Below are 24,008 nucleotides of genomic sequence, written 5' to 3' on the forward strand. Positions count from 1 at the left end.
AACATTCTGGCTGAGATGCTCTGTGTACTCACCATGTGCTTGCACCAACTGCCTTGACGCCTTTACATGAGTGAACCCATTCAGTCCTCCCAGGTACCTGGGGGCTAGATTCGTCACCCACCCACTTGACAGATGAGGAAACTGAGGCACAATGCGAGGGCCTCTCCCACTTCTGGACAGCCACCTTTCTTCTCCTTGGGATCTTGCTGAGGTGGGAGGAGAGTGGGGGCTTGGAGGGGTGGGTGCCTCACACAGTCTTTTCTGCTCTTATCTCGGCTCCTGGTCCTGGCTTCTTCCTCTTTCACTCCCTTTCAAAGCCAGTTCTACCGTAGACCTTGGGCCCGAGTAGTTGCTCAGGTGCACAGTATCTTCCCTGGTCCTCACACAATCCCTGGAGACCATCTGGTGTCTTTATGGTGTTTTGTCTAAGAGTCACCTTCGTGGTGAAACTAACCTCTCGGACACGCACAGCACTCAATAGTTTATATAGAGCGCTTTTACGCTGATTATCTCTTTTGAGTTTGCTGACCAGCAGATGGTGGTGGTGATGCCTCCTAGTAGAGCTAACCTTTATCCAGCATGCACGCACCAGACACCTTGCTAAGCTACTCGCGTGGATTAGCTCTTTCAATCCTCATAGTGACCCTTTGCTGCTTATTTTACAAGTGAAGAAACTTGGGGCAACTGGGTGGCTCAGCCGGTTAAGCGTCCGAATTCAGACTGGGTCATGATCTCACAGTTCATGGGTTCAAACCCCGCGTCAGGCTCTGGGCCGACAGGTCGGAGCCTGGAGCCTGCTTCCAATTCTGTGTCTCCCTCTCTCTCTGGCCCTCCCCTGCTCGCTCGCACTCTGTCTCTCTCTATCAAAAATGAATAAATGTTAAAAAAAATTAACAAATGAGGAAACTTGCCCCGGGTCACATCGCTGTTGAGAGGTAGCAGCAAGATTTGAATTTAAGCAACATAACCCCAGGGGGGAGGGAAGTATTGTCCCCTGCGCAGAGAACCTTGGAATTGGAAAGAACCAGAACCCTAGGGTCTCACCCGTGCTCTGCCACTGACTCACATGTGCTAATGGGAAGTCTCCTCTCTCTGGGCCTCAGTTTCCCCATGTGTAAATCAAGAAGGTTGAGTTAGACATCTTGTAAGGCTCTTCTGAGCATTGGCGGATGTCCTAGGACTCTAGGATTCTCCAGGACCCCCCAGACCCATTCTGTAGGGGGTCCACCAGGACACCACCCCTGCTGTGTGGGAGCCTGGGATGTGGGGCTCTGGGTAGTCCCTGGAGCCAGAGCCCCTGTAGAACTCAGGTTGAGGCCCCTCTCTGTAAACAAGCCTGGCCACCTGGAACAGGCTGTCTGCCTCGGAGAGCTAGGAGAGCAGGTGGCCAGAGATGACAAGCCAGAAGGGGAGCCCTGGGGCTGGAGTCTGCAGGAGTCATCTGGGAAGCACCCCGTCTCTATGCCGGGCTTGGCTCGGAGCCTGAGAATCTCAGTGGGCAGGGATCTCAGAAACCAACCTGTCCAGCCCTCTCCTGGTGCCCAGATCTGCTCTGCACTGGCCCACACCTCAGCTTGGAGCCTCCCTCCCTTATCCATGCCATTCATCTCTGGACTCCTCCCCATTGGGAAGTACCCCCCACCTCAGCTGGGCTAGAAATTTCCCCAACAGGCCCCTGTACCAGCCTCCTCTGCCCAGAGCCCAGGCCCCGGGCCCCAGTAGGTCCATCCTGAAGGATACGCTCTCAGCAGACCTGTTCCCAGTCTCCGGCTTCATGCCCTCTGCACCCTGATCTTTCTCCCGGACCCACACCAGTTTATCAGTGTTCCCTGCGAAGTGTGGTGCTGGAGAGCAGAGCTGGCCAAGACATGCTCCCCTTCTCCCAGCCTGCTCCCCCACCCTCCTGTCCATGACTTCATACCCTTTCCCACGGTCTCTCTGCACAGTCTCAGCTCAGCCCCTTGCAGACCGGCCACGAGCCCCCGCCGGGCCTGCGAGCCGTGATGGGGGTGGCCTTCTGACAGGCGCCACCCTGCTCCTCTGTGGCCACGGCCCGTGCTGCACCCCTCACACCTGCTCTGCCCGGGGGGACCTGGCCTGGCACAGATCCTGGGCAAGTGCCGTGCGAGTGCTAACTGTCGTCCCCTGGACTCAATCCGTGCTCTGCAGCCGGCGAGAGTGAGGGCCGAGCAGTCAGCGATGGGAGACGGTGCTCACGGTAGAGTCAGACAGCAAAAACACAAAACAAAGGAGATGGAACCGTGCAGTGTAGTTGGGTTATGCCTTTAAAGCTGCATAGACTGGACTGCTAAGTAGCCTCATGGCTTTGCCACAGCTGTCCCACCAGTCCGAGCCCAGGACTAACAATGGAAACCGTGACCTGTTCCTTATTATTGTTACTGTAAACTGTTTTCGTGTAAGCAAGTGCTGAAAATGCAACTCAGAAAAATGGAGCTAGTTCTGAGGGTCAGGATCGGGTGAGCTGTTTTCCTTTATAAAAATGTCCTTCAGCGTCTTAAGACTCTTGTCCTCCCAGTGTGTCCCTGTTGGGGAGACATAGTCGAGGCTCCCAAAGCCACCCCCTTCCTGTGAACTCCTTGGGGCGGGAGTGGTCAGGGTTCTGTGTTCCCTCTGGGCTGCCTCCTCACTGGCCCAGGCACCATGGCAGGGGTATTCCCTGTGCCAGCCAGGCCATGCCACCTGACCCTTTTGGTGGCTCCGGGAACAATCAGGGGACTCCAAGGGCTTCTTGGCTGTGGACATCCGAACGGAGCCCTGAGGTTTAGCGCTTCTGTTGGGCTTAGTGACTAATATCTTCTGTCTCTCTCTCTCTCCCCTCCCCATTCGCCTTCAACCTAGGGGGACAGGGGTGACCCCGGGCCTGATGGTGAACGTGGTGACAAGGGTCAGGAGGGACTGAAGGGCGAGGATGGGCCCCCCGGGCCCCCTGGCATCACTGGCGTCCGGGTGAGTATGTGTGACTGCATGCCAGCACTTGGGGCTTCTGCGGGGGGACACGACTCGAGCCTGCTCAGGCAGTTGGACAGGAGGGGAGGCCTTTTGATAGCAGTCCCTTGAAGGCCTTCCCCTGTATCCTTCCTCCACCTGGGAGCTTCCCAGAGAACCAAGCTGACCATGTCCCTCCCTCGCCTAGCCCTCCCATGGCCAGCCCTCAGACTGTCACCTCACACTCTTCAGTCTGGCTTCCACACCCTCCACAAGTCCAGCCCTGCGGGCCTTATCCCACATTCAGCCACACTGGATTTAGCAGGGAGGATTTAGCAGGAGGGGCATCAGCCAAGATTCTCCACTAGGAGCTTGCTGTGTGACTCTTCACTTGCCATCACCCTCTCTGGGTCACGTGCTTGGTATGGATTTGGAAGGAATGCGTGCTGAGATCACTTTAGGCTCCAACATTCCAGAGGCTCTTTCTTAGCAAACTTCTGAGTATCATGGTTGTGGGATGGGCAGCGACATGTGGCAGAAATAGCCCTGGGTCTAGAGTCCAAAGGTTAAGTTCTGGCTCGAGCACCCGCTATCTGGGTGACCTTAGGCAGATCACTGCTGCCTCTCTACGAGCCTTGGCCTTCTTATTTAAAGAGTCAATGAAACTTTGGAAAAGAAAGTGCTTTATATTATGTGCCAGAAAATAAATATCATCTTTAAGAATTTGGAAGAGGAAAGAATTTGGAAGCTGCTGGTTGTGGTCATGATAGTGGTAGTATATTGATGGTTGGGTGCAGGTGTTGATGATGGTCACAGTGGTGATGGTATTGGTGATGGTGGTGATGATGGCGGAGATGGTGATGATGATGGCGGTGGTGATGGTGGTAGAGATTGTGGTGATGGTAGTGGACATGATGGTGGTGGAGATGGTGACAGTGATGATGGTGGTGGTGGTGGAGATGGTTAGGATGATGGTGATAGTGATGATGGTGGAGATGGTGATGATGATGGTGGTGGTGATGGTGGTACAGATTGGTGATGGTAGTGGAAATGATGATGATGGTGGAGATGATGGAGATGGTTAGGATGATGGTAGTGATGATGATGGTGGAGATGGTGATGATGGTGAAGATGGTGATGATGGTGATGATGGTAAGGATGATGGTGGTAATGATGATGGTGATGGTGGAGGTGGTGGTGATGGTGGTGATGATGGTGGAGATGGTGATGATGGTGATGGTGGTGATGGTTATGATGATGGTGATGGTGATGGTGGAGATGGTGGTGATGGTGGAGGTGATGATAGTGGAGATGGTGATGATGGTGGTGGTGGTGGAGATGGTTAGGATGATGGTAATGATAATGGTGGAGATGGTGAGGATGGTGATGATGGTGAGGATGATGGTGACGATGATGGTGGTGATGGTGAGGATGATGGTGGAGGCGGTGATGATGGTGGCGATATTGGTGATGGTGATGGCAGTGGCAGCAGTGGCAGTGGTGGTGACAGTGGCCACAGTGATGGGGACAGACGGTGGTGGTGCTGGTGGTGGTAGCAGCGTTCGTGTCCATATTTTGCTGTCTCTACCAATTTTCATATACGGGAGCTGGAGAGAGGTTCACTGGGGCCAGACTGAGTGCGTGCTGGGTGACGGAGGTGGTGAGAGGCTTGTATTTGAGTCTCTTTGGCATCAGGGCTGCGGGACAAGTATCTCCCACTCTGGCCAGGAAACAGTGGAGTATTTAAAAATAGACTTTTATGAGCCATCAGAGCCTTTCCAGAAATATATCTACATGGATGGGGGCCCAGCAAAAGTCTTCATTCTGGCCCCACAGCCTCACCCCACTGGCTGCTCCAGCCCTTACTCAGGGTTTCCCACACCATGAGGGATGCTCCCAGCTGGAGAGGGCCCGTCAGAACAAGTGGCCGGCCGCCCTGTCCTGGGGGAGACTCCCGGCATCCTGGCCCTGTGCTGAATTCTTCAGTGCTGACTCATTTCTCCTCCTGACAAGAGATCAGCCAAAGCAATCACCTCAGTGTGTTGACAAATTCCACCAGCCCCTGTACCATGATTTCACAATTTCCCAAATATGACCATCCTGGGACAGCGGTGCCCCAGACACTGAAGATCTGCGTTCCATTCCAACCTGGCTAGGTGGCCTGTGGAAAACACCTTCATGTCACCGAGCCCATTCCTTTGGCTCTCAAATGGAACAAAGAATCCCTTCCTCCCAACCCTGTGGCCAGAATTGCATGAGGTATGATGCGAAATACGGACACAGCGCCTGGCCCCTGGTTGAAGCCATGATGGTTGTTACTATTTTATTTTTGGAGGAGCAAAAGACCTTGACGTTGCTAACACAGTGCCGTCCGGTAGAAACAGAAGCAAGCTACATGTGTAATTTAAAATTTTTTAGTACTCACATTTTAAAAATGTAAAAAGAAGTGGGTGAAATAAATTTTAATAGTCTATTTTATTGAGCTCGATATATCTAAAATGGTAACATTTTCAACATATAATCAATATAAAAATCATTAGTAAGGCATTTTGCATTCTTTTTTTTTTTTGTACTAAATCTACGAAATCTGATGTGTAATTTACTCTTACAGCACATCTCAGTTAGGATGCTAGATTTCATTAGAAATACTTGATCTGTATTTAGATTCCATGAACTATACAGCTGAAAATGTAGATTCATATCCCCAAGTGATTCCAAACATACCTACAAGTTTTATAATAACTGAATGGTCAACTTTAATTTTAAATCAATTAAACTTAAATTGAATTAAGAATTTGGTTCCTCTGTCCTGGTAGCCACATTTCAAGTGTTCAGTAGCCCTGTGTGGCAAGGGGCCACCAGAGTAGACAGTGCAAAAGCTAGTTCAAGACCTTTATATTAGAAGTGGAGAAACTGAGGGACGTCTGGGCAGCCTAGTCAGTTAAGGGTCCGACTTCGGCTCAGGTCATGATCTCCGGGTCCGTGAGTTCGAGCCCCGCATCGGGCTCTGTGCTGACAGCTCAGAGCCTAGAACCTGCTTTGGATTCTGTGTCTCCCTCTCTCTCTCTGCCCCTACCCCGCTCATGCTCTGTCTCTCTCTCAAAAATAAATAAACATTAAAAAAAAAAGAAGTCGGGAAACTGAGGCACACAGAAGGAAAGGGAGTTGTCCAGGATCGCATGAGGCTTTAAGCACCAGAATACAGGACAGTCTGTCCTTTCAGGATCACCATTCCCTCCTTCCTGAGGGCCCCAGAGTGGGCTGAACGGCACTTCCTTTAGGGACTGGACATCTCCAGTACACTTTTGCCATGTTTTGTCTTTTGAGCAGACATCTCTCCCTTGTACTAAATCAAAGCCAGCCTCCTTGTAACTTCTGTCCACTGACCACCCCAGAGAACACAGTTGCTGCTGCCTCAGGGAAGCTGCAGAAATCTGCAGACAGAAATCCAGTCCCTCTGGGTTAGCCCATGTGTTTCCTGGTTCCTCTAAGATCCTGTCTTCCTGCCCTTCCTCCATCACAGTTAGTCAGTACCTACTCCTATTCCGAGGTGGGACCATCATCTCCCTCATCCTGTAGCAAGCACCTCTGTTAATGCAGCCATAGGGATTGAATCAAACTAGCTCTTTAGTGTTTGCCAAGAACGTAGGTGTTTTTTTTTCCCAGCTCCCCTTGAGGTTTGGGCCTTGAGAGAACTGTCTTCTGTGGGCCGTCAGGATGTCCTTTCCAAACCAGAAACATTGCCTGCCCCACCCCCTACATCCCAAACCAGTGTGGCTCAGGGTTGGGATTCTCTTCTCTCCCTCTCTTATATTCACACATGCACACTTACACGCACTCAATCACCCTGCTGAAATGTGTGGCCCTGACCAGGGCAGGGCGAGGCAGAGCTGCATTATGGGATGCCCTGTGGGGGAAGGGGGCACAGCGGCCTGTTGGAGGGAGTGGCCTGGGTACCCCAGTGGGAGAGCGGGGGAAGGCAGCTGACCTTCCCCCGCACAATGCCCCACTGTGACGATCCCCTCCAACTCCAGCCCCCAAGGGAGGGAGACCCTGTCAGTGGGACACGGCCCCAGAGCTTGTCAGAAGTGAGCCGCAGCATCTTAGAGATGAGATGCCTCGTGTCATCAGTGGGTACCCTGAGCCCTGGATGTGGACTCAGACAGACCGACAGTTGAATCAGGGTTCTGGGCAAGTCCCTTCACCTTCTGGAAGCCCAGAGGTCACCATAGGTGGGAGGAGGCCTTGATCGGGCCCAAGACTCAGCGTGGCTGGGAGGCTGGAACAGTGCGTGGCAAAGGGAGTGCAGAGAGCTGTTCCCGTTGGGACAGCCTGGGCGCCTAGCAGCCGCCATGAAATGAGGATTTATGCCGCGCTTATATGGGCCACGCACCTGGTGAGTGAGAGCAGGTTGAATTCTCAGCGCTCTGAGGCACATAGGACCCCTGTCCCCACTTTGCAGACAAAGCCTCCCATCACGGGAAGTTAGGTCACACTCAAGGTCACAGGGGCATTGAGCACGGGTAAGTTTTGAACCCAGCAGGCTGCCCTCGGAGCTAGTGCGCTAATCTTCCGTATTTCTCACCCTTTTCTTTCCCTCCTTCTCCCCTCAGGGTCCTGAAGGAAAACCAGGGAGGCAAGGCGAGAAGGGCCGGACAGGAGCCAAGGTGGCATGCCATGCTTCCTGGGGCCGTGACCTCCCCAGTCCCTCCTCCCCTCGCCCTGCCCCATGTCTCTCTCGTCTCTCTCCACCTCCCTATGGGGCCTGGTGACAGCCTGTCTCTCCTTCCACTGCAGGGTGCCAAGGGCTACCAAGGACAGCTGGGTGAGATGGGCGTCCCTGGAGACCCTGGACCCCCTGGCACCCCAGGCCCTAAAGGGTCCCGGGGCAGCCTGGGACCAACGGTGAGAACCCTCTGGGTGGGGTGGGGTGGGGTGGGCTGAGGCACAGAGCAGAGGGGGGCCAAGGGCAGAAAGAGAGGTATCGCCAGCTCGACCCCTTGTCCTGGCCGCTTCTTTTGAATCATGGATCCCTTTGGGAACCCGCAGAACCCGCAGCCTCTCTCCCTGCAAAAGTACCCACAGCACCAAGTGTCTCTTTCAGTTTGAGGGGGTGGTGGGTCTTCTGAAGTCCTTCACAGACCCAGATTAACAAGCCCCATTTTAGGAGAGGGAGAGGGGACCAGCCCCTCGTGAGTGTTTTTTAGGAAGAAGGAGTTTTCCCACTGGAAATAGCTCCATGAGGATCAGGGTGAAGGTGCTACGAATCCCTGGGGGACTATGAGGGTGTCCCGGTCTATCGCTGGCCTGCCCTGAAGGAGGGCCCCCGGGGCTCTGGCAGGTGTAGAGGGGGAAAGCAGGGGGGAGGCAGACAGGTGACGGCATCTCGGAGCTGCCAGTGTGCACTGATCAACGGCTGAGCCGTTTTGTGACACTTAAAGTGCAAATGCTCCCACCCTGGCTGATTGCATGCTGCCACCATGATGTCACTGAATGGGCACGTGGGAGGAGCTATGCAGGACTGTGTGTTGTCCACTGCACAGACTCCGTGGGCGGAAATACGCGAGAGCGTAGGTAATGATGAAATGTAGTTATCAGGAAGGGCTGAGTTTGGAATATTTATCATCTTTGTCTTTAATATGATTGGTTTAACTGTAACCTCTCGTAGGGTGCTCCGGGACGGATGGGGGCCCAAGGAGAACCGGGACTGGCTGGTTATGATGTAAGAAAATCTCACCTACCCCCTTCTGGAATTCTGTCCTGCAGGCAGGGACCCAGCAGTGCCTCGGCCTCAGCCCCTACCACCTCCCTGCTGCAGGTGGCCCTCGGGCCACTGAAGGTCCCTGTGCCCACAGAGCAGCGTGGGGGTCAGAGGCCGCTGGTGCGCTGGGCGGGGGTGGGCAGCCAGAAGCGCCGTCCCCCTCCGAGTGCCTTCACTGAGTCCTTCCTTCCCATGGTGGGTGCCACGTTCGCTCCCTGTCTGGGCGTCCCACCTGCTGTCTGCAGAAGGGAAGGGTCTTAACCCAGTTCTGCATCCGAGCTGGCACCCCTCTTAGAGGTGTGCCGGGGTCCGACATGGCTTGTCCGGGAGGCCAGGCCCCAGAGAGGCACAGGGCCTGCTCCGAATCACACAGCGAGGTGGGGCAGAGCCGGGACCCAAACTTACAGCCCAGATTCTTCACTTCCGAGTTCCTGTCCTTCATCACTGTGCCTCTCAAGTCCTCACTCGCCCATACGCTCTCACCTCTTGTCATCTTGTTTCCTTCAGGGACACAAAGGCGTCATGGGCCCCCTCGGACCTCCTGGACCAAAGGGCGAAAAGGTGGGTGCTCAGTCCTGGGAAGCAGGTGCTCCCTCTAGTAAGTCCCTGGGACACTGTGGTTGGGGTCACGCGGAGGTTCACGGTCGGCTCAGCCTTGCTTGTACCACGGCTGGCCGGGAGCCGTTAGACCTACATTCAGCCCAGATGTACCGGGTATCAGGTCTGTGCCCAGCACCAGAACAAAACCAGACACAGCTCCTGCCTTCCCTGGGGCTTCCGGTCAAGCAGGGGAAACGGACACCAGTTAGGTACCAACCAGAACTGCAATCCCATCATCTGTGCGAACGTGAAGATTGAAGCCTTGCTTAGGAACGAGATCACCCGGTGAGAGCCAGCAGAGGGCTTAGGATAGAGAGCAAAGCCAGCCTTTCACAGCCAGGAAGGAGGCCCTGAGGCAGAGGGAGGGCATGTCTGTTTCCCACTCCTTGGCCCCAGCCTCGGTAGAAGACAGGAATAGGTAGAAGAAAGCTTGCTGATGGCTCTGCCCTGCCACACCGTGCAGGTGGGGACATGGGGCCAGAGGGCCAAGGCATTGGTCCCAGGTCACGTTCCAAGGCAGCACCAAGATGGCCCCGGGCCCGGGCCTTTGAGCTCCGAGTCCCCCGCTCTTGCCTCCCTCCTCCCCTGATGGCTCAGCTGGAATGCCTCTTAGCAGGCGGCCTGCCGCTGTCTCCTTGCCCCCCTGCCTCCCCAGCCCTCCTTTCTTTCGCCGAGTCAGCTACCCACTAACTACATCCCGCTGCCTGGTGAATCACCCTGGCCTGGCTTGCTGTCCAGCTGGCCCCTTCCTCCTGCTTGGAGAAGAGATCTGCAATCAGTGGGCTCCAACATGCCACAGGAAGCCGCAGGAAGTGTCCCTCCTCGGCCCTCACGGTCTGCCACGGCTGGCACAGGAGGGGTTAAGACGGACCCTGAAACAAGAGGCTCCCTCTGAGCCACCTTCAGCCCCAGACCCAGTTCCTGTGGCTGCCGAGAATGGGATCCTAACCCTCAATCCGCCCTGAGCCTGCCGGGGCCTTGGGTGGGGCCCCAGGGTTCCCTGAACCTTGACGGCCTCATCGGTTAAGCGGGTGGGTAGCTCGGGAATGTGAGGCGAAGCAGTACGTCACATAGATGGCAGCCAGAGGCACTTTCTTATGTATAAGGTATTGTATGAGTTCTGTCATTCATTTGGCTATCTAACAGGGACTTAGGGATTTCAAATGATTATGTGGTGTGTTCTCGGCCCTGAGCTAGGGGCTGCAGAATGATGCCCTAAAGGGCTCAGGAGTAAAAATAGGCACGAGAGTGAAGAGCCACGCACGAGCTGGAGGGTGCTGGGAGGAGTGGGAACAGGTTCGCAAGGGAGACCCCAAAACACAACGGCCGTGTGCAAAGCTCTTGCCCAGGATGTCTCCACGGTCCCCGCCACGACCCCCACCTGGAGGTGTCAGTGTCCCACGTGACAGATGGAGAAACTGAGTCTTCACGATGCTCAAGGACTAGGTCAGGACCGGTGGAAAGGTGGCAGGACTAGGATGCAGACTGTCTGATGCCAGGCTGTGCATCCCTGGCTTTCGGAAGCAGGCACTTAGATGAGCTGATATGTCGTTCAACTCTTGAATTCCCTGTGGGGCATGTGTCTACAAAGGTGGTGTCTGGAGGGATTAAGGATGAGACTCTGGGAACAAGGAGACGGGGGCTTCACCAGCTTCCTGGTGCTAAAAACGCATCCCCGAACTAGAGCCACAATGTAAGGCGGGGCGGGGGGCAGGTGGGGAGCGGAGGAGATCGGGACAGTTGGCTTTGGGGTCAGACCACTCCTTGATTTCTGTGTGGCTTTGACTAGGACCCTTCTTTCCCTGGGCCTCAGGCTCCCCCTCTATAAAATGGGCCAGTAGTCACAGCAGTGTAGGAGTGCTGAATGGAATCTATGAAGCACTTCACGAAGTGTCGGGCACACAGAATGCGCTAGGTAGACCCTGCCCCCCTCTCCAATGCGCCCCAGTCCGGCTGCTTCCCTCCACGGTGGGACTGAGACTAGGGACAAAAAGCCAGAGAGAGAGGTCAGGGAAGAGAGGGAATCCCCACTCCCTGGGCCACCCCCTTGGGTACAGCTGGTTCTAAGCCTTGGGCCAAGTCCCTCCCGCCTTCAGTCTCTGCCCACAGGAGCCACAGAGGCCCTGGGCCAAAGGACTGCAGCTGCCAGCCCTCAGGACTGATTTGGGCCGGGGACAGGCTCCAGCTGCAGGGCCAGCTCCTTCTCCTGCTTCCCAGGCTTCCCTTTCAGTCGCGGCCAACATCGAGAGGGCCCGGGGTGCCCTGGCTGGAGCCTTCTGCCCAGCATGCACCCCCACGGGAGTGGCACCGGTTGTCTGGGGCTGGAACATTCTGAGCCCCGAGGTTCCGCCGCTCGCTGTTCTGCTTACACCTTCCCTGTAGCCAGCACATGGCATCCAGGCTCCTGTCTTGGGGGTGGACCAGGGCCCAGGGCGGCCTGCCAGGGCCCCACGGCCTCGAAACCCAATCTCTCCAATCCGACTGAATCCATGCCACACATCGCCCCTGCTGTTATTGTCAGCAACGCCCAGTTTCCTGGCCATCTGAGGCCCTACTGTGTGGCAGTCCTGAGCTTCCCTCACGGGGTCCTCAGAGCAGCCCTGCAAGGCTTCCCTGTGCTGTCTGCAGATAGGAATCTGTCTGATGGACAAGACCCCCAAATTGGCCCACGGCCGAGTGCAACGTGGGGCAGCCCCCGGCCTGCTCTGGGGTTTTCTGGCCACTTCATTCCTGCAAAGGCCGGAGAAAGGGATTCTTATTCGGGGCTGAACAATGGAGCAGCCCACACCGCCTCTCTGTGCCTCAGTGTCCTCAGCTGTAAAATGGGAAGAATAGTATATCACCTGCTGCATAGGGTTGTTGGAAGTATGCAGCCAGTGTCTGTGTCTGGCCGGTGGCAGTGCCCTTGGCTGCCAGCTGTTGGAACTATTGTCACTCCCCGAGGAGCACCACACGGGGCCTTCTCGTGTCATTTCCTGGAACTCCTCGGTATCACCATTGTCCCTTCACCCTACCTCGCCCCCATTCCCCAGCTGAGACGAAGAACTTCGAGATGGGAAGGGACCTGTTGAGGGTCTGAGCAGCTGGTCCTGTGCAAAGCTGGGCATGACCCAGGTCTCTGCTCCGAGCTACCTGGGTCTTACAGCCTGAGGGCTCCTGCTCGGGGTGCCCAGCGGGGCAGACCGTAAAGAGCACTATGCTGTGTTCCACGATCCTGGTTGCACGCCCAGGTCTGCCCTTTCCCTCTCTGGCCTCAGTCTCCCCATCTGTAACCCTAAGTAGGCTGGACTTCATCTCTGACGAAGGCCCTTTCCACGCTGTGTCGAGTATCTAGAACTCCCCAAATTCACCAGGAGCGAGAAGTGTGACTTAAAGCCCGTTGTGTCCACAGGGGGAGCAGGGCGAGGATGGCAAGGCCGAGGGGCCCCCTGGGCCACCTGGAGATCGGGTAAGTCCCCCTTCCTGTCCCCTGGACCCCCGCCCAGGTGGAGCCCTAGCTTCTTGCTGTGGGGAGGGGGAGGGGAGGTTGGCAGGGGTGAGGCTGCTGCCAGCTTGAGAGCCGGTGGCCAGTGAGACCCAGACCCAGGTCTGCATCGCCTGCACCTGGTGGCTCATATTGTGTTGTCCTTGTCATTCAGGGCCCCGTAGGCGATCGAGGAGACCGCGGGGAGCCAGGGGACCCTGGATACCCCGTAAGTATCCGAACTCCTGCCCGCTGGCGGCCTCCAGCATGTTCTGCAGGGACATTCCTCAGCCCTCACAGGCGCCTGGCGGGAGAACAGCCTTCACCAAGAGACAAGCCCTCCCTCCCACCATCAGTGCCCAGCTTGAAGCACAGACCCCCTGAAAGAGGGCTCAGGCCAGAATTCATGCTGACAGGGGGACCGTCGGAGGGAGAGGATGAGATGGGAGACAGAGACCCCTTTCCTCGCCGGGCCTCAGTCTCCCCATCCGTGGCCGGGAACAGCTCTCCCAACAGAAGCAGTGGATAGAAGCAGGAGACAAGCCACTGGGGGAGCACCCGGCCCCCCACCAGGCTCCTCCTCTCACGGGCAGGGTCATTATTCCACGGCTTTGCAGATTAGCGAGCCCAGAGAGGGGACGATGACACATGGCTATAGGAAGAGTAAGCGCTCGGGGGCTCCTCCAGGCCGGAAGTTGCCCCGGCCCCCAGCCCTGCCAGGATGGGCCCCCTCACTGGTCTCTCCTTGGCTTCCAGGGGCAGGAGGGTGTGCAAGGCCTCCGTGGAGACCCAGGCCAGCAGGGCCTACCAGTGAGTGGTGCTTCCTGTCCCCCACCCGGCCCCCCCCCCGGAGGTGGGTGGACAGCAGTGGGGGAAGTAATGGCCCCTTTAAAGCACAGAGGGATCCTCCCTGTGGGATAGCCTGGGGAGTCCCCTCTGGTTTCTCCTGCCCTGATGCTTGGGGCACCCCCAAGCCCCTCCCACCCCTCCCCTTCCAGGCGGACACTGGCTACTGCCCTCCCCAGGGGGGAATCTTGGGGCTGCTTTGCATCATCTCACCTTGGTTTGCAGGGGCATCCGGGACCCCGGGGACATCCAGGACCCAAAGGATCGAAAGGGGAAGAGGTGAGAGGGCTGACGTCCACAAGGGAGGCTGGGAGGGGCAGACACTGGCCCAGGCACAGAGCACGTGGGAGGCTGGGCTGGTTGGCGCCCTGCAGGGTGCTTCAGGTCAAGATCTCTTTGCTTCAAAGGGCCTGAGGGGTGGGGGTGGGGGGGATTACCAGCCCAGTATGCGGGGCCTCCAGGAGGGGGACTTTCCTGTCTTGCACCCAGAGCCCTTACGTCTGCCTCCACTGAGGCACTGAGGTTGTTGGGCCGGTGCTGTCTTAATGCCCTCAACCTCCCCTGCCCCCCACCCCCCACCACTGTCCCAGGCCACAGGGATATAGCCACACTCTGAGGATCAAAGGAGCTCCCGGGCTCAGGTTCCCACTAGGAAATTGCCGTACCTAGAGCCTCTGTAGCAAGGGGAGTCAGAGGGGGCCCAGGGCCCAGAGCAGGGGCAGTGACAGCACTAGCAGGTTCCAAGGCCAGCCTGCCCCTGGGCTTCCAGGCCGGGGCTCTTGGGCCCATGTGCAGATTCAGATGCTGCCCAAGAGGTTGAGGGACGGGCCACACAGGGGCCCCATAATCCTCTCAGCACCTGTCCCAGAACTCCTAGGGGTCTGTCCTCTTCCAGGCAGCTTCCATCATGTGCCCCTTGATTTTTCAGGGACCAAAGGGAAAGCAAGGCAAGGCAGGGGCACCTGGACGAAGGGGGATTCAGGTGAGTGACCCATGTATGGCCGGTTCTCTCCCGCCTGCCTCCCAGCCCTCCCCAGAAGCCCTCCCCAGCTTTTTTTTTTTTTTAATGTTTATTTATTTTTGAGAGAGAGAGAGAGAAAGTGCATGAACAGGGGAGGGGTGAAGAGAGAGAGAGGGAGCCACAGAATCCAAAGCAGGCCCCAGGCTCTGAGCTGTCAGCACAGAGCCTGATGCGGGCCCTGAACCCACAATCCACGAGATCATGACCTGAGCTGAAGTCAGACATTCAACCAACTGAGCCACCCACGCACCCCATCACCAGCTTCTTTTATATCTCCAGGGCCTGCAGGGGCTGCCAGGGCCTCGGGGCGTGGTGGGGAGACAGGGCCCCGAGGGGATGGCTGGACCAGATGGGTTTCCTGGCCGGGATGGTCAAGCAGGACAGCAGGTGAGCAAGGGTTAACAGATGGTGTCTTGTGTGTGTTGGGGGCGGGGTGGGGTGGGGGGTGGGGTTCTCCCATAGGCCATGGGCCAGGAGAAGCAGGTTTGGAAACTTGCATGGGGCAGAACCAACATATCCAGAAGTTTCCTCCATGGGCAATGGCCTCAATCCTTGGGACCTGGGAATGTGGCCTTCTGACTGTCCATGTTTGCACCCAGAAGGTCCTGCCCCATCCAGTGCAGGGAACTTCTGCCTTTAAGGTCCCTCCTCCTCCCTACCTGCAAATGCGCAGCTCCTGGTGTTTCACTGGTCCAGCTGTCCTCACACACACAGGCGGGATGACCTCCCCCGTGGAGTCTGACCTCCCCCTTCCAGGTCCACCCAGAGTTCACTGGGACTTTGGAATCATTCTGCCTCCTTGGCTGCCTATTTCCTGGAACACAAGAGATCCTCTTCTGCCATCTTTCTTCACAGGGGGAGCAGGGAGATGATGGGGACCCTGGCCCCATGGGCCCTGCAGGGAAGAGAGGAAACCCAGGTGTGGCCGGCTTGCCTGGAGCACAGGGGCCCCCAGGATTCAAGGTCAGACTCTTGTTAATACACTTACCCACCCCTGGCACCCTTTCAGCCTTGTTGGTACTAACCATAATGACACTAAGCAGTGTCATTATGGGCACCCATGTCCCACGGCCCATGTGAAAATGGAGTTCATGTCGCTGACATTTCTCAGGGGTCCCTGCCCCAGGCTTGAACCTGACTTACAGGAAAGTGTATCCAGGTAGCTAATAATTATAGAAGGCACCCTCCAGGCCTTAATAAAACAGGCAAACTGGTTACTAAGCTGTCCTTGGGCGCCCTCTTGTGGGCCTTCGTGGAACAAAGGCAAGGTAGTGCTCCCAGCCAGGAACCCCTTCTAACAGGCTTCTTTTTAGAAAGCTTCCCTGAGCGGTGGGGAGGCAGTCCTGAGTCAGTCTGAGCCCAGGACTAGACACAGAAAGGGAGACTGAGATGGATGAGTCAGACATGGCTCCTCCTGCCCTCCCCAAGCTCGAGGTTTAGTTGGGGAGAGGCTGGAACCCTCTGCGGGAACAGCAGGCAGAGGGAGAGGTGGCCTTGGCCCAGGGAGGGTTTAAATGAGGCGAGAAGGGGAGGAACGGCTGGAGCAGGGGTGCGGAGCTGGGAACTTCGTGGTCTGCTGGGAGGAAACAGTGTCGAGGAGAGGCAGGGTGGGGAGTGGAGGGGAAGTTGGAGCTTGAATGCCACAGTAAGGAAAAGAGGCTGTCCTCTCAAGGAGGCTGAAATTCTGAGCCCCCACCAGGCCTGTATCTGAGCCCAATAATCCTGAGATGTCGGCTGACCCTGTGGAATCATTCTCTTGGATCTCCCTGCCCCTCCCCTAGAACCATGTCCCCCTTTGGTCATTTTGATATTTTGGGTTTTTTTTTTTTTTAAGGGTGAAAGTGGATTGCCTGGGCAGCTGGGCCCGTCTGGCAAACGAGGGACAGCAGGTGGAACCGGGCTTCCTGGGAACCAGGGGGAGCCTGGATCCAAAGGCCAGCCGGTGAGTGAGCCCCCGGGAATACAGATGTCCTCACACACACATGCACACAAATACTCACGTTCACACATGCACGCACAGGCCCAGAAGCCTCCCTCCTGCTCTGTGACAAGGGCAGAGCAACAGCCTCTCTGGGCACCAGATACTCGTCTGCCTCCCCTGAGCAGGGTGGCAGGAGGGAGGAGGCTCAGAAATGAGATCTGAGGGGCGTCTGGGTGGCTCAGTTGGTTGAGCATCTGACTTCGGCTCAGGTCATGATCTCACAGCTCATGATTTTGAGCCCCGCATCGGGCTCTGTGCTGACAGCTTAGAGCCTGGAGCCTGCTTTGGATTCTGTGCCTCCCTCTCTCTCTGCCCCTAACCCACTCACATCCTGTCTCTGTCTCTCTCAAAAATAAAAATAAACATTAAAAAAAAATTTTTTTTTAAAAAAGAAATGAGATCTCAGTGGTCCCTTCAGAATGAGGAGATGTGGATCGCCACCTGAACCTGAAGTAGCCTTGTATCTATCTAAGAAGCTCATTCTGTGATTTAAAAAGCATCTCACAAGGAAAACTCTGGGCTCAGATGACTACAGTGGAGAATTCTAGTAAAAGTTTATGGAGGAAGTACTACTGATTCTTCATAAACTTTTCCAGAAAATTGAAGAGGGGGGGGCACTAATTCCCAACATAGTCTATGAAACTGACATTACCCTGATGTCAAAGCCGGACAGAGACATTGCAAGAAAATTACAGACCAATATATCTCATAAATAGGAATACAAAAGTTTTCAATACAATTTCAGAAATACCAATCTAAGAATATATAAAAAGGGTAGTACATCAACACCAAATGGGGTGCCTGGGTGGCTCAGTCAGTTGAGCGTCCGACTTCGGCTCAGGTCATGATCTCGTGGCTCGTGGGTTCGAGCCCCGCATCGGGCTCTGTGCTGACAGGTCAGGGACTGGAGCCTGCTTCGGATTCTGTGTCTCCCTCTCTCTCTGCCCCTTGCCTGCTCACACTCTGTCTCTGTCTCTCAAAAATAAACAAACATTAAAAAATTAAAAAAAAAAAAAGAATGATTGACTGATTTTTTTCCCCAAGAAGCAGAAAAGAGTCAAAGATATTTGTTCTCACTACTTCGAAGTTTATTTTATTTATTTATTTTGAGAGAGAGAGAGAGAGAGAGAGAGAGAGAGAGAGAGAACACGGGCGTGTGTGTGCTGGGGAGGGGCAGAGAGAGGAGACAGAATCCCAAGCAGGCTCCACACTGTCAGCGCAGAGCCCGATGCAGGGCTCGAACTCACAAATCGTAAGATCATGTCCTGAGCCGAGATCAAGAGTCAGACGCTTACCCAGCTGAGCCACCCAGGCATCCCTATTCTCACTACTTCTATTCAATATTGTACTGGCAGCTCTAGCCGATGCCATAAGGAATAAAAAAATAAATAAAAAGCATTCATGTCAAAAAGGAAGAGGTGAATCTTTTTATTTGTAGATAAAATGCTTATCTATATAGAAAATCCGGTGGAGGGGCACCTGGGTGGCTCAGTCAGTTAGGCATCTGACTTCGGCTCAGGTCATGATCTTATGGTTTATGAGTTCGAGCCCTGCCTTGGGCTCTGTGCTGACAGCTCAGAGCTTGGAGCCTGCTTAGGGTTCTGAGTCCCGCTCTCTCTCTCTCTCTGCCCCTCCCCTGCTTGTGCTTGTTCTCTCTCTCTCTCAAAAGTGAATAAACATTAAAAAAAATTAAAAATAAAAAAAAATCCAGTGGAATCTACAGGAAAGCTACTAGGACAAGTGAGTATAGCAAGATGGCTGGACGCCAGCTCAATATGCACACATGAACTAAATCTTGGGGCGCCTGGGTGGCTCAGTGGGTTAAGCGTACGACTTCGGCTCAGGTCATGATCTCATGGTCCATGAGTTCAAGCCCTGCATCAGGCTCTGTGCTGACAGCTGAGAGCCTGGAGCTTGCTTCGGATTCAGTGTCTCTGTTTCTTTCTGCCCCTCCCCCACTCAGGTTCTGTCTCTCAAAAATAAATAAACTGTTAAAAAAAATGAACTGAATCTCTATGCACTAGCCATGATCAGAACTTGAAATCTGAAAAGCAATACTGTTAATAATAGCAGAAGAAATAGGAAATACTTAGAGACGCATGTGACAAGAGGTGTACAAGACACGTGGGCTGAAAAACTGCAAAGCATTTCTGAAATACATGGAGGAAGACCTAACTAAATGGAGGAACTTACTGTGTTCGCTGGTCAAAGGCGCAATATCGTTAAGATGTCAGTTTTCCCCCAGTTGGTATCTGGATTCAACGCAATCCCAATCAAAATCCCATCAAGGCTTCCTTGTGGAAAATAAGACGCTGAGTCTAACATTCGCTTGGAAATGTGAAGGATCTGGAAGAAACAAAGCAACTTGAAGAAATGGGCGAGTTGGAGGACTTGTAGTATTTGATTCCAAGCTACAGTAATCAAGAAAGTGTGGTATTGCCATAAACATACTAATAACAGATCAAAGGAACAGCATAGAGAATCCACACGTGTAGTCACACACGTGTATGGATAACTGGTTTTTGACAAAGTTGCAAAAACGATTCAGTGGATACAGAGCAGTCTTTTCCAGCAAATGGTACCGGGACAGTTGGATCCCTTATACCCTGTACAGAAATTAACTCCACATCCATCATACACCTAAAACTGTAAAACTTTTAGAAGAAAGGGTAGAAGAAAATCTTTGAGACCATGGGTTATACAAAGATTTCTTAGATATGACAGCAAAATCATGACCCATTAAAAAAAATTGATAAAGTGGGCTTTATCAATATGGAAGGCTTTTGCTCTTCAAAGGTAAGAGAATAAAAAAGACAAGCCACAGACTAAGAGGAAGTATAAATCATATATCTAGTAAAGGGTTTGTATCTAAGATATGTAAAGAACTCTCAAAGCTCATTAATAAGAAAAGGAGTAGCCCAATAAAGAAATGAGGCAAAAGGCTTAGACGCTTCAGAGAAGACGGACGGATGGCAGATAAGCACATAAAAAGATCAGCACCTCTAGTCTTCAGGCAAATGCTCATTAAAACCACAATGAGGTGCCATTGCGCACCTGTTGGAATGGTAACACTTTTCAAAGGCTGAGCACACCAAGTGTTGGCAAGGGTGTGGGGCACCTGGAACTCTCCTACTCCGCTAACAGGAACGTAAAATGGTGCAACCACTTTGGAAAACAGCTGGGCGCTTTCTTTAAAAGTTAAGCACGCACCTACGGTATAATCCCGGCCTCCAGAATCGCTCACACCCCGTCGCTCCCCACAATGGCATCTGGGTGAATATGAGCAAGTTCCTGCTCTCTCTGAGCCTCGGTTTTCTCATCTGTGAACAGGGCACACTGTGCCCCCCTGGGCCGATGCAGGAATGCAAAGCACCTAGCACACTGCAGGCCCACAGCTAAAGGTTATTCTGAGGGACGCAGTCCTTGGGAGAGCCTTTGGGATGGGTGGGGAAGAGCCTGTGGGTCCTATCATCCTCTTCCTTGAAGACCTGGGACGGGAGAACCTAAGCGTTCTAGAGCATTCTCACCCGACAGAGGGCATACAGTGTCCAGTGTGTGAGCTCTTCACCCTCACCAAGGTGGAGCCGCTGATGTCCCTGGGGGAAGGCAGGCCCAGAGGTCCTGGGTGGTTGGCTGGGCGTCCTTGTCCTGGCCCCACTCACCCCATCTCATTCTGCTCCCCGCACAGGGCGACTCTGGCGAGATGGGCTTCCCAGGGATGGCCGGCCTCTTTGGACCCAAGGTACAGATTCCTACTCCATATCGTTCCTGTTGGGGTCCCATCCACCTACCTAGTCTGTCCATTTATCCATTTACTTTTGCAACAAGTTTTTCTTTTTTTTTTTAAATTTTTTTTTTCAACGTTTATTTATATTTTTGGGACAGAGAGAGACAGAGCATGAACGGGGGAGGGGCAGAGAGAGAGGGAGACACAGAATCGGAAACAGGCTCCAGGCTCCGAGCCATCAGCCCAGAGCCTGACGCGGGGCTCGAACTCACGGACCGCGAGATCGTGACCTGGCTGAAGTCGGACGCTTAACCGACTGCGCCACCCAGGCGCCCCGCGACAAGTTTTTCATAAGCACGTACAGTGGTGGGCCGGAAAAGAGCGAGAATCGAGCACGGATACCCTCGTTCCCCAGAACTCACATTCCAGCAGACCTGGGTTCTAAGCCCAGCTCCCCAGTTTATCTGCTCTGTGCCTTAGGCAAGTTACTCTGGATCTCCAATTCTCAGTTTTGCCATCTATAAAATGGGTGTGATAACCATAGAGGGTCGTTGAAATGGTTAAGAACAGAGGCTTACACTATATAAGCACAGAGCCAGCACACTGCTACCTGCTTAATAATTGTCAAGCCACCCAGACACAGACAGCCCTTCTTCTGCCTCCCACAGGGCCCTCCTGGAGACATCGGCTTGAAAGGCATCCAGGGCCCTCGGGGGTCCCCCGGCTTGATGGTGAGTCCTCTCCTTGTCTGTCCTAGTGGGGACAGTCGCCCAGGCCAAAGGCTGGCCAGCCATCCGCTGGGTAGATACAGGCCTTATTCCTCCAGCTCCTTCAGACTCGAGCCCCCTCTGCCCGCAGCCTTCTATCCCCTTGCCTGTGCCCTTCCTGCCCAGCTGGGCTGCCGCCTCCCCCTTTTACCTGCTCCCCTCCCCCCACTCTTCGTAGCCCACCCCAAGGCACACAGGAGGGGCCCCGGAGGTGCGTGGTCTGGCCCCTGTTTGAGGAAGTCTCCCTTCCATCCCAATGGGACACTCAGGCTGCCGTCCACTCTCCTGTCCCTGTGACTCAGTTCCCCAGGCCCTAGGAGGAGAACACACAAGCCTTTCTCTCTCCTTTAGGGAAAGGAAGGCATCATTGGCCCCCTCGGAATCCTGGGACCTTCAGGACGCCCGGTACGTGTAGGGGGCTGACCAGAAAGACTGCTGAGGCAAGCTTGTCTCTGTGACCCAGGGCCAGTCTGAGCCTCAGTTTCCCCATCTTGGAAATAGAACTTCCCCTCTGAGTCCTCTCTTACTGGGCCATGATTTATTGCAGGGTCCAAAGGGTGACAAAGGCAGCCGAGGGGACTTGGTGAGTCGATGGCTGCAGGGGGCAGCACTCCAGTGGGTAGGGGTGGGGTGGGGGACAAGGGCAGGGGCACAGCTCAGCCCTATCCCCTAACTGTCTCTCTCTGCTTCTGTCCTCCTCCAGGGACTGCAAGGTCCGAGGGTGAGTGGGCTGGGGTATGAGGGCTGGTGGGATGGGGATGGGGTGTGGGGGGTGGTGATGACCACTGAAGTCCTCAGGCACCTTCTTTCCCTTTGGACCTCAGTCATCCCATCCGTACCCGTCTGTGCTGGAGGTACGACTGTCCTGGGTCTCAGGTCCACTTGAGGAGGCCTGGGGTGGGGAAGATGGAGGGCCTTTGACCCAGTCCTCACTGTTCTTCTTTCCCTCCAGGGTCCTCCTGGTCCCAGAGGCCGGCCTGGCCCACCGGTAGGTATCATGCTCGGTGCCCTTGAACTCCAGGGCAGGTGGCAGAGCTCCTTTGAATGAGGCCCAAGGCTTTGCTGGCAGGTGCTTGTCTTGGCCCTGACCCTGCAGGGCTCACAAGCTTCCACAGAATTCCAGGAGACTGTGGAGCACAGACTCTGCCTCCAGAAGAGCAGAGACCAGCTCTGCGTGTCCCCTGTGCCCGGGTGGCCCCTCCAGGCTCCTGACAGCCCCTGCGGACTCCAGCACCCAGACCCCACCAAATACTGACTGAGGCTCTTCCTTTTCAGGGTCCTCCAGGGAGCCCTATCCACTTTGTAAGTTGGAGAATGTTCTCTTTGGCCTCCTTGGGGTAAGGCCTGGGAGGGTGGGGGGATGGTTGGCAGCTGACCTCGTTCTGGTCACAATGGCTAGAACCCTAAGCTAGGCCCGGGGATGCCCACGTGGTTTTGTGCCCCCACACTGGACCCTGGACCCTAAAGCAGCAGAAAGAGGCCAGAGGGTGGGGAGTTGATGTTTTAGCCAGGATGTGCCCCTGACTGGGAACCCAGGGGGACACTCCAGCGGCCGGGCCCCTGGTCCTGATCCTGTTAGTGTGCTCAGTACAGATCAGCTGACTGCCGAGGATCTAAACAGGTTCTGATATCAATTCAAGCTTGACCCAGGGTGGCTGTTTCCCATACCCAAGAGCAATTCTGGGACACTAGCCGAGTGCCCTACAGTTCAACTCCATTCTGACACTGTGTATCGGGAGAAAGCATTAGACCCCACCGGTTCTCGGTCCTACGGGACCCAACCACCATCCTGCCCACCTCAGATGCCTGGTTGTCACCTGCGCTTCTACCAACTGGCTATAAAGCGGAGGTCCCCATGCCCCTCATTGGGGTCAGTTAATTTGCTACAGCAGCTCACAGAGCAGAGAAACGTTTCACTTACTAGATGACCGGTTTATTATAAAAGGAAATCACTCGGGAATAGCCAGATAGAAGACAGCCACAGGGCAAGGCATGAGACAGAGGCTCAGACTCGCGTGCCCTCTCCGGGTGGCCACTCTCCCCAGAAGTCAAGGTCTCTGAGTGCCATCCCTTTGGGGTTTTAGGGAGGCTTCGTTACATAAGCGTGATTGATGAAATCATTGGCCGTTGGTGTTGATCCAAGGCCTCCGAGGAGTCCCTCCCCGTGTTACCACTGTGCTGGCTGACTGTGACAGTCAGGCCCTGACGGCGTCCCCAGGAATGGCTGAGGGGGAGGGATGGACGGAACAGGAGCCCTCATGCCACTAGGCCCCTCGGAGCTCTGCTCTTCTCATCTCTCAGCATCTCACTGTCCGTCCCCCCAGCGTCATCCACCAAAATAAACTGATGGCTCTGACCTCTCGCTCTGCACCAACCCCAGCCCTTCTCTTCTCTAAGGAAGCCAGACAGCTAGGGGAAAGTGAAGAGATCTGGGGGGGGGGGACCCCTTTCCATCTAAAAATGGAAAATTCAAGGAATTTGAATTTTTTTTGCATAAGAGCTGATATATTGAGTGTTTGTGATAGGCAGACACCGTTAGATGTGCTTTTCATGGATTAGCTCACTGATTTCCTCTCAAGGTTCTGAGAGTTTTATAATCATGCCCATTCTCAGGGTCCTGATGCAGAGAGATGGTAAGCAACCTGCCCAGATCATGCAGTTAGCAAACAGCAAGGCTGAGATGTGAACTTGAGAAATACCTGTAGAGTCCGGACTCTGGACCTCTCGGGCTTTGCTCTTGGTCCTGCTCTCCCTGTCACTGTTCTCACGGCAAGACCACCGCTGTGCTTCTGGAAAGTCCAGTGCTAGGGTTGGAGGCACAGGTGTGTGGTTGACAGCTACAGTGCAAGCCAGAGGAGAAACACAGGCACTGCTGACACACAGAGAAAGGAACTGC

General features: G+C 54.8%; 1 protein-coding gene across 9 annotated transcripts in view; it reads left to right on the forward strand.

Annotated features, from left to right (window-relative positions):
* COL27A1 (collagen type XXVII alpha 1 chain) overlaps positions 1-24,008 on the forward strand; it is a 140,830-nt gene that overhangs the window by 106,936 nt on the left and 9,886 nt on the right. For 5 of the 9 annotated variants that reach the window (XM_086683806.1, XM_086683804.1, XM_086683805.1 and 2 more), the window contains 21 exons: positions 2,860-2,967; positions 7,560-7,613; positions 7,744-7,851; positions 8,615-8,668; positions 9,215-9,268; positions 12,699-12,755; positions 12,946-12,999; positions 13,527-13,580; positions 13,842-13,895; positions 14,545-14,598; positions 14,917-15,024; positions 15,493-15,600; positions 16,472-16,579; positions 20,307-20,360; positions 21,014-21,076; positions 21,464-21,517; positions 21,660-21,695; positions 21,816-21,833; positions 21,937-21,966; positions 22,065-22,100; positions 22,388-22,414. In XM_086683806.1, the coding sequence (XP_086539932.1) occupies positions 2,860-2,967; positions 7,560-7,613; positions 7,744-7,851; positions 8,615-8,668; positions 9,215-9,268; positions 12,699-12,755; positions 12,946-12,999; positions 13,527-13,580; positions 13,842-13,895; positions 14,545-14,598; positions 14,917-15,024; positions 15,493-15,600; positions 16,472-16,579; positions 20,307-20,360; positions 21,014-21,076; positions 21,464-21,517; positions 21,660-21,695; positions 21,816-21,833; positions 21,937-21,966; positions 22,065-22,100; positions 22,388-22,414 (1,293 nt within the window). The remainder of the gene's footprint in view (positions 1-2,859; positions 2,968-7,559; positions 7,614-7,743; positions 7,852-8,614; positions 8,669-9,214; positions 9,269-12,698; positions 12,756-12,945; positions 13,000-13,526; positions 13,581-13,841; positions 13,896-14,544; positions 14,599-14,916; positions 15,025-15,492; positions 15,601-16,471; positions 16,580-20,306; positions 20,361-21,013; positions 21,077-21,463; positions 21,518-21,659; positions 21,696-21,815; positions 21,834-21,936; positions 21,967-22,064; positions 22,101-22,387; positions 22,415-24,008) is intronic. The other 4 variants (XM_086683807.1, XM_086683808.1, XM_086683812.1 and 1 more) reach the window with 2 other exon arrangements.

Source organism: Puma concolor, chromosome D4 (genome assembly GCF_028749965.1).
Source record: "Puma concolor isolate L17-30 chromosome D4, mPumCon1.1.hap2, whole genome shotgun sequence".
Lineage (NCBI taxonomy): Eukaryota > Metazoa > Chordata > Mammalia > Carnivora > Felidae > Puma > Puma concolor.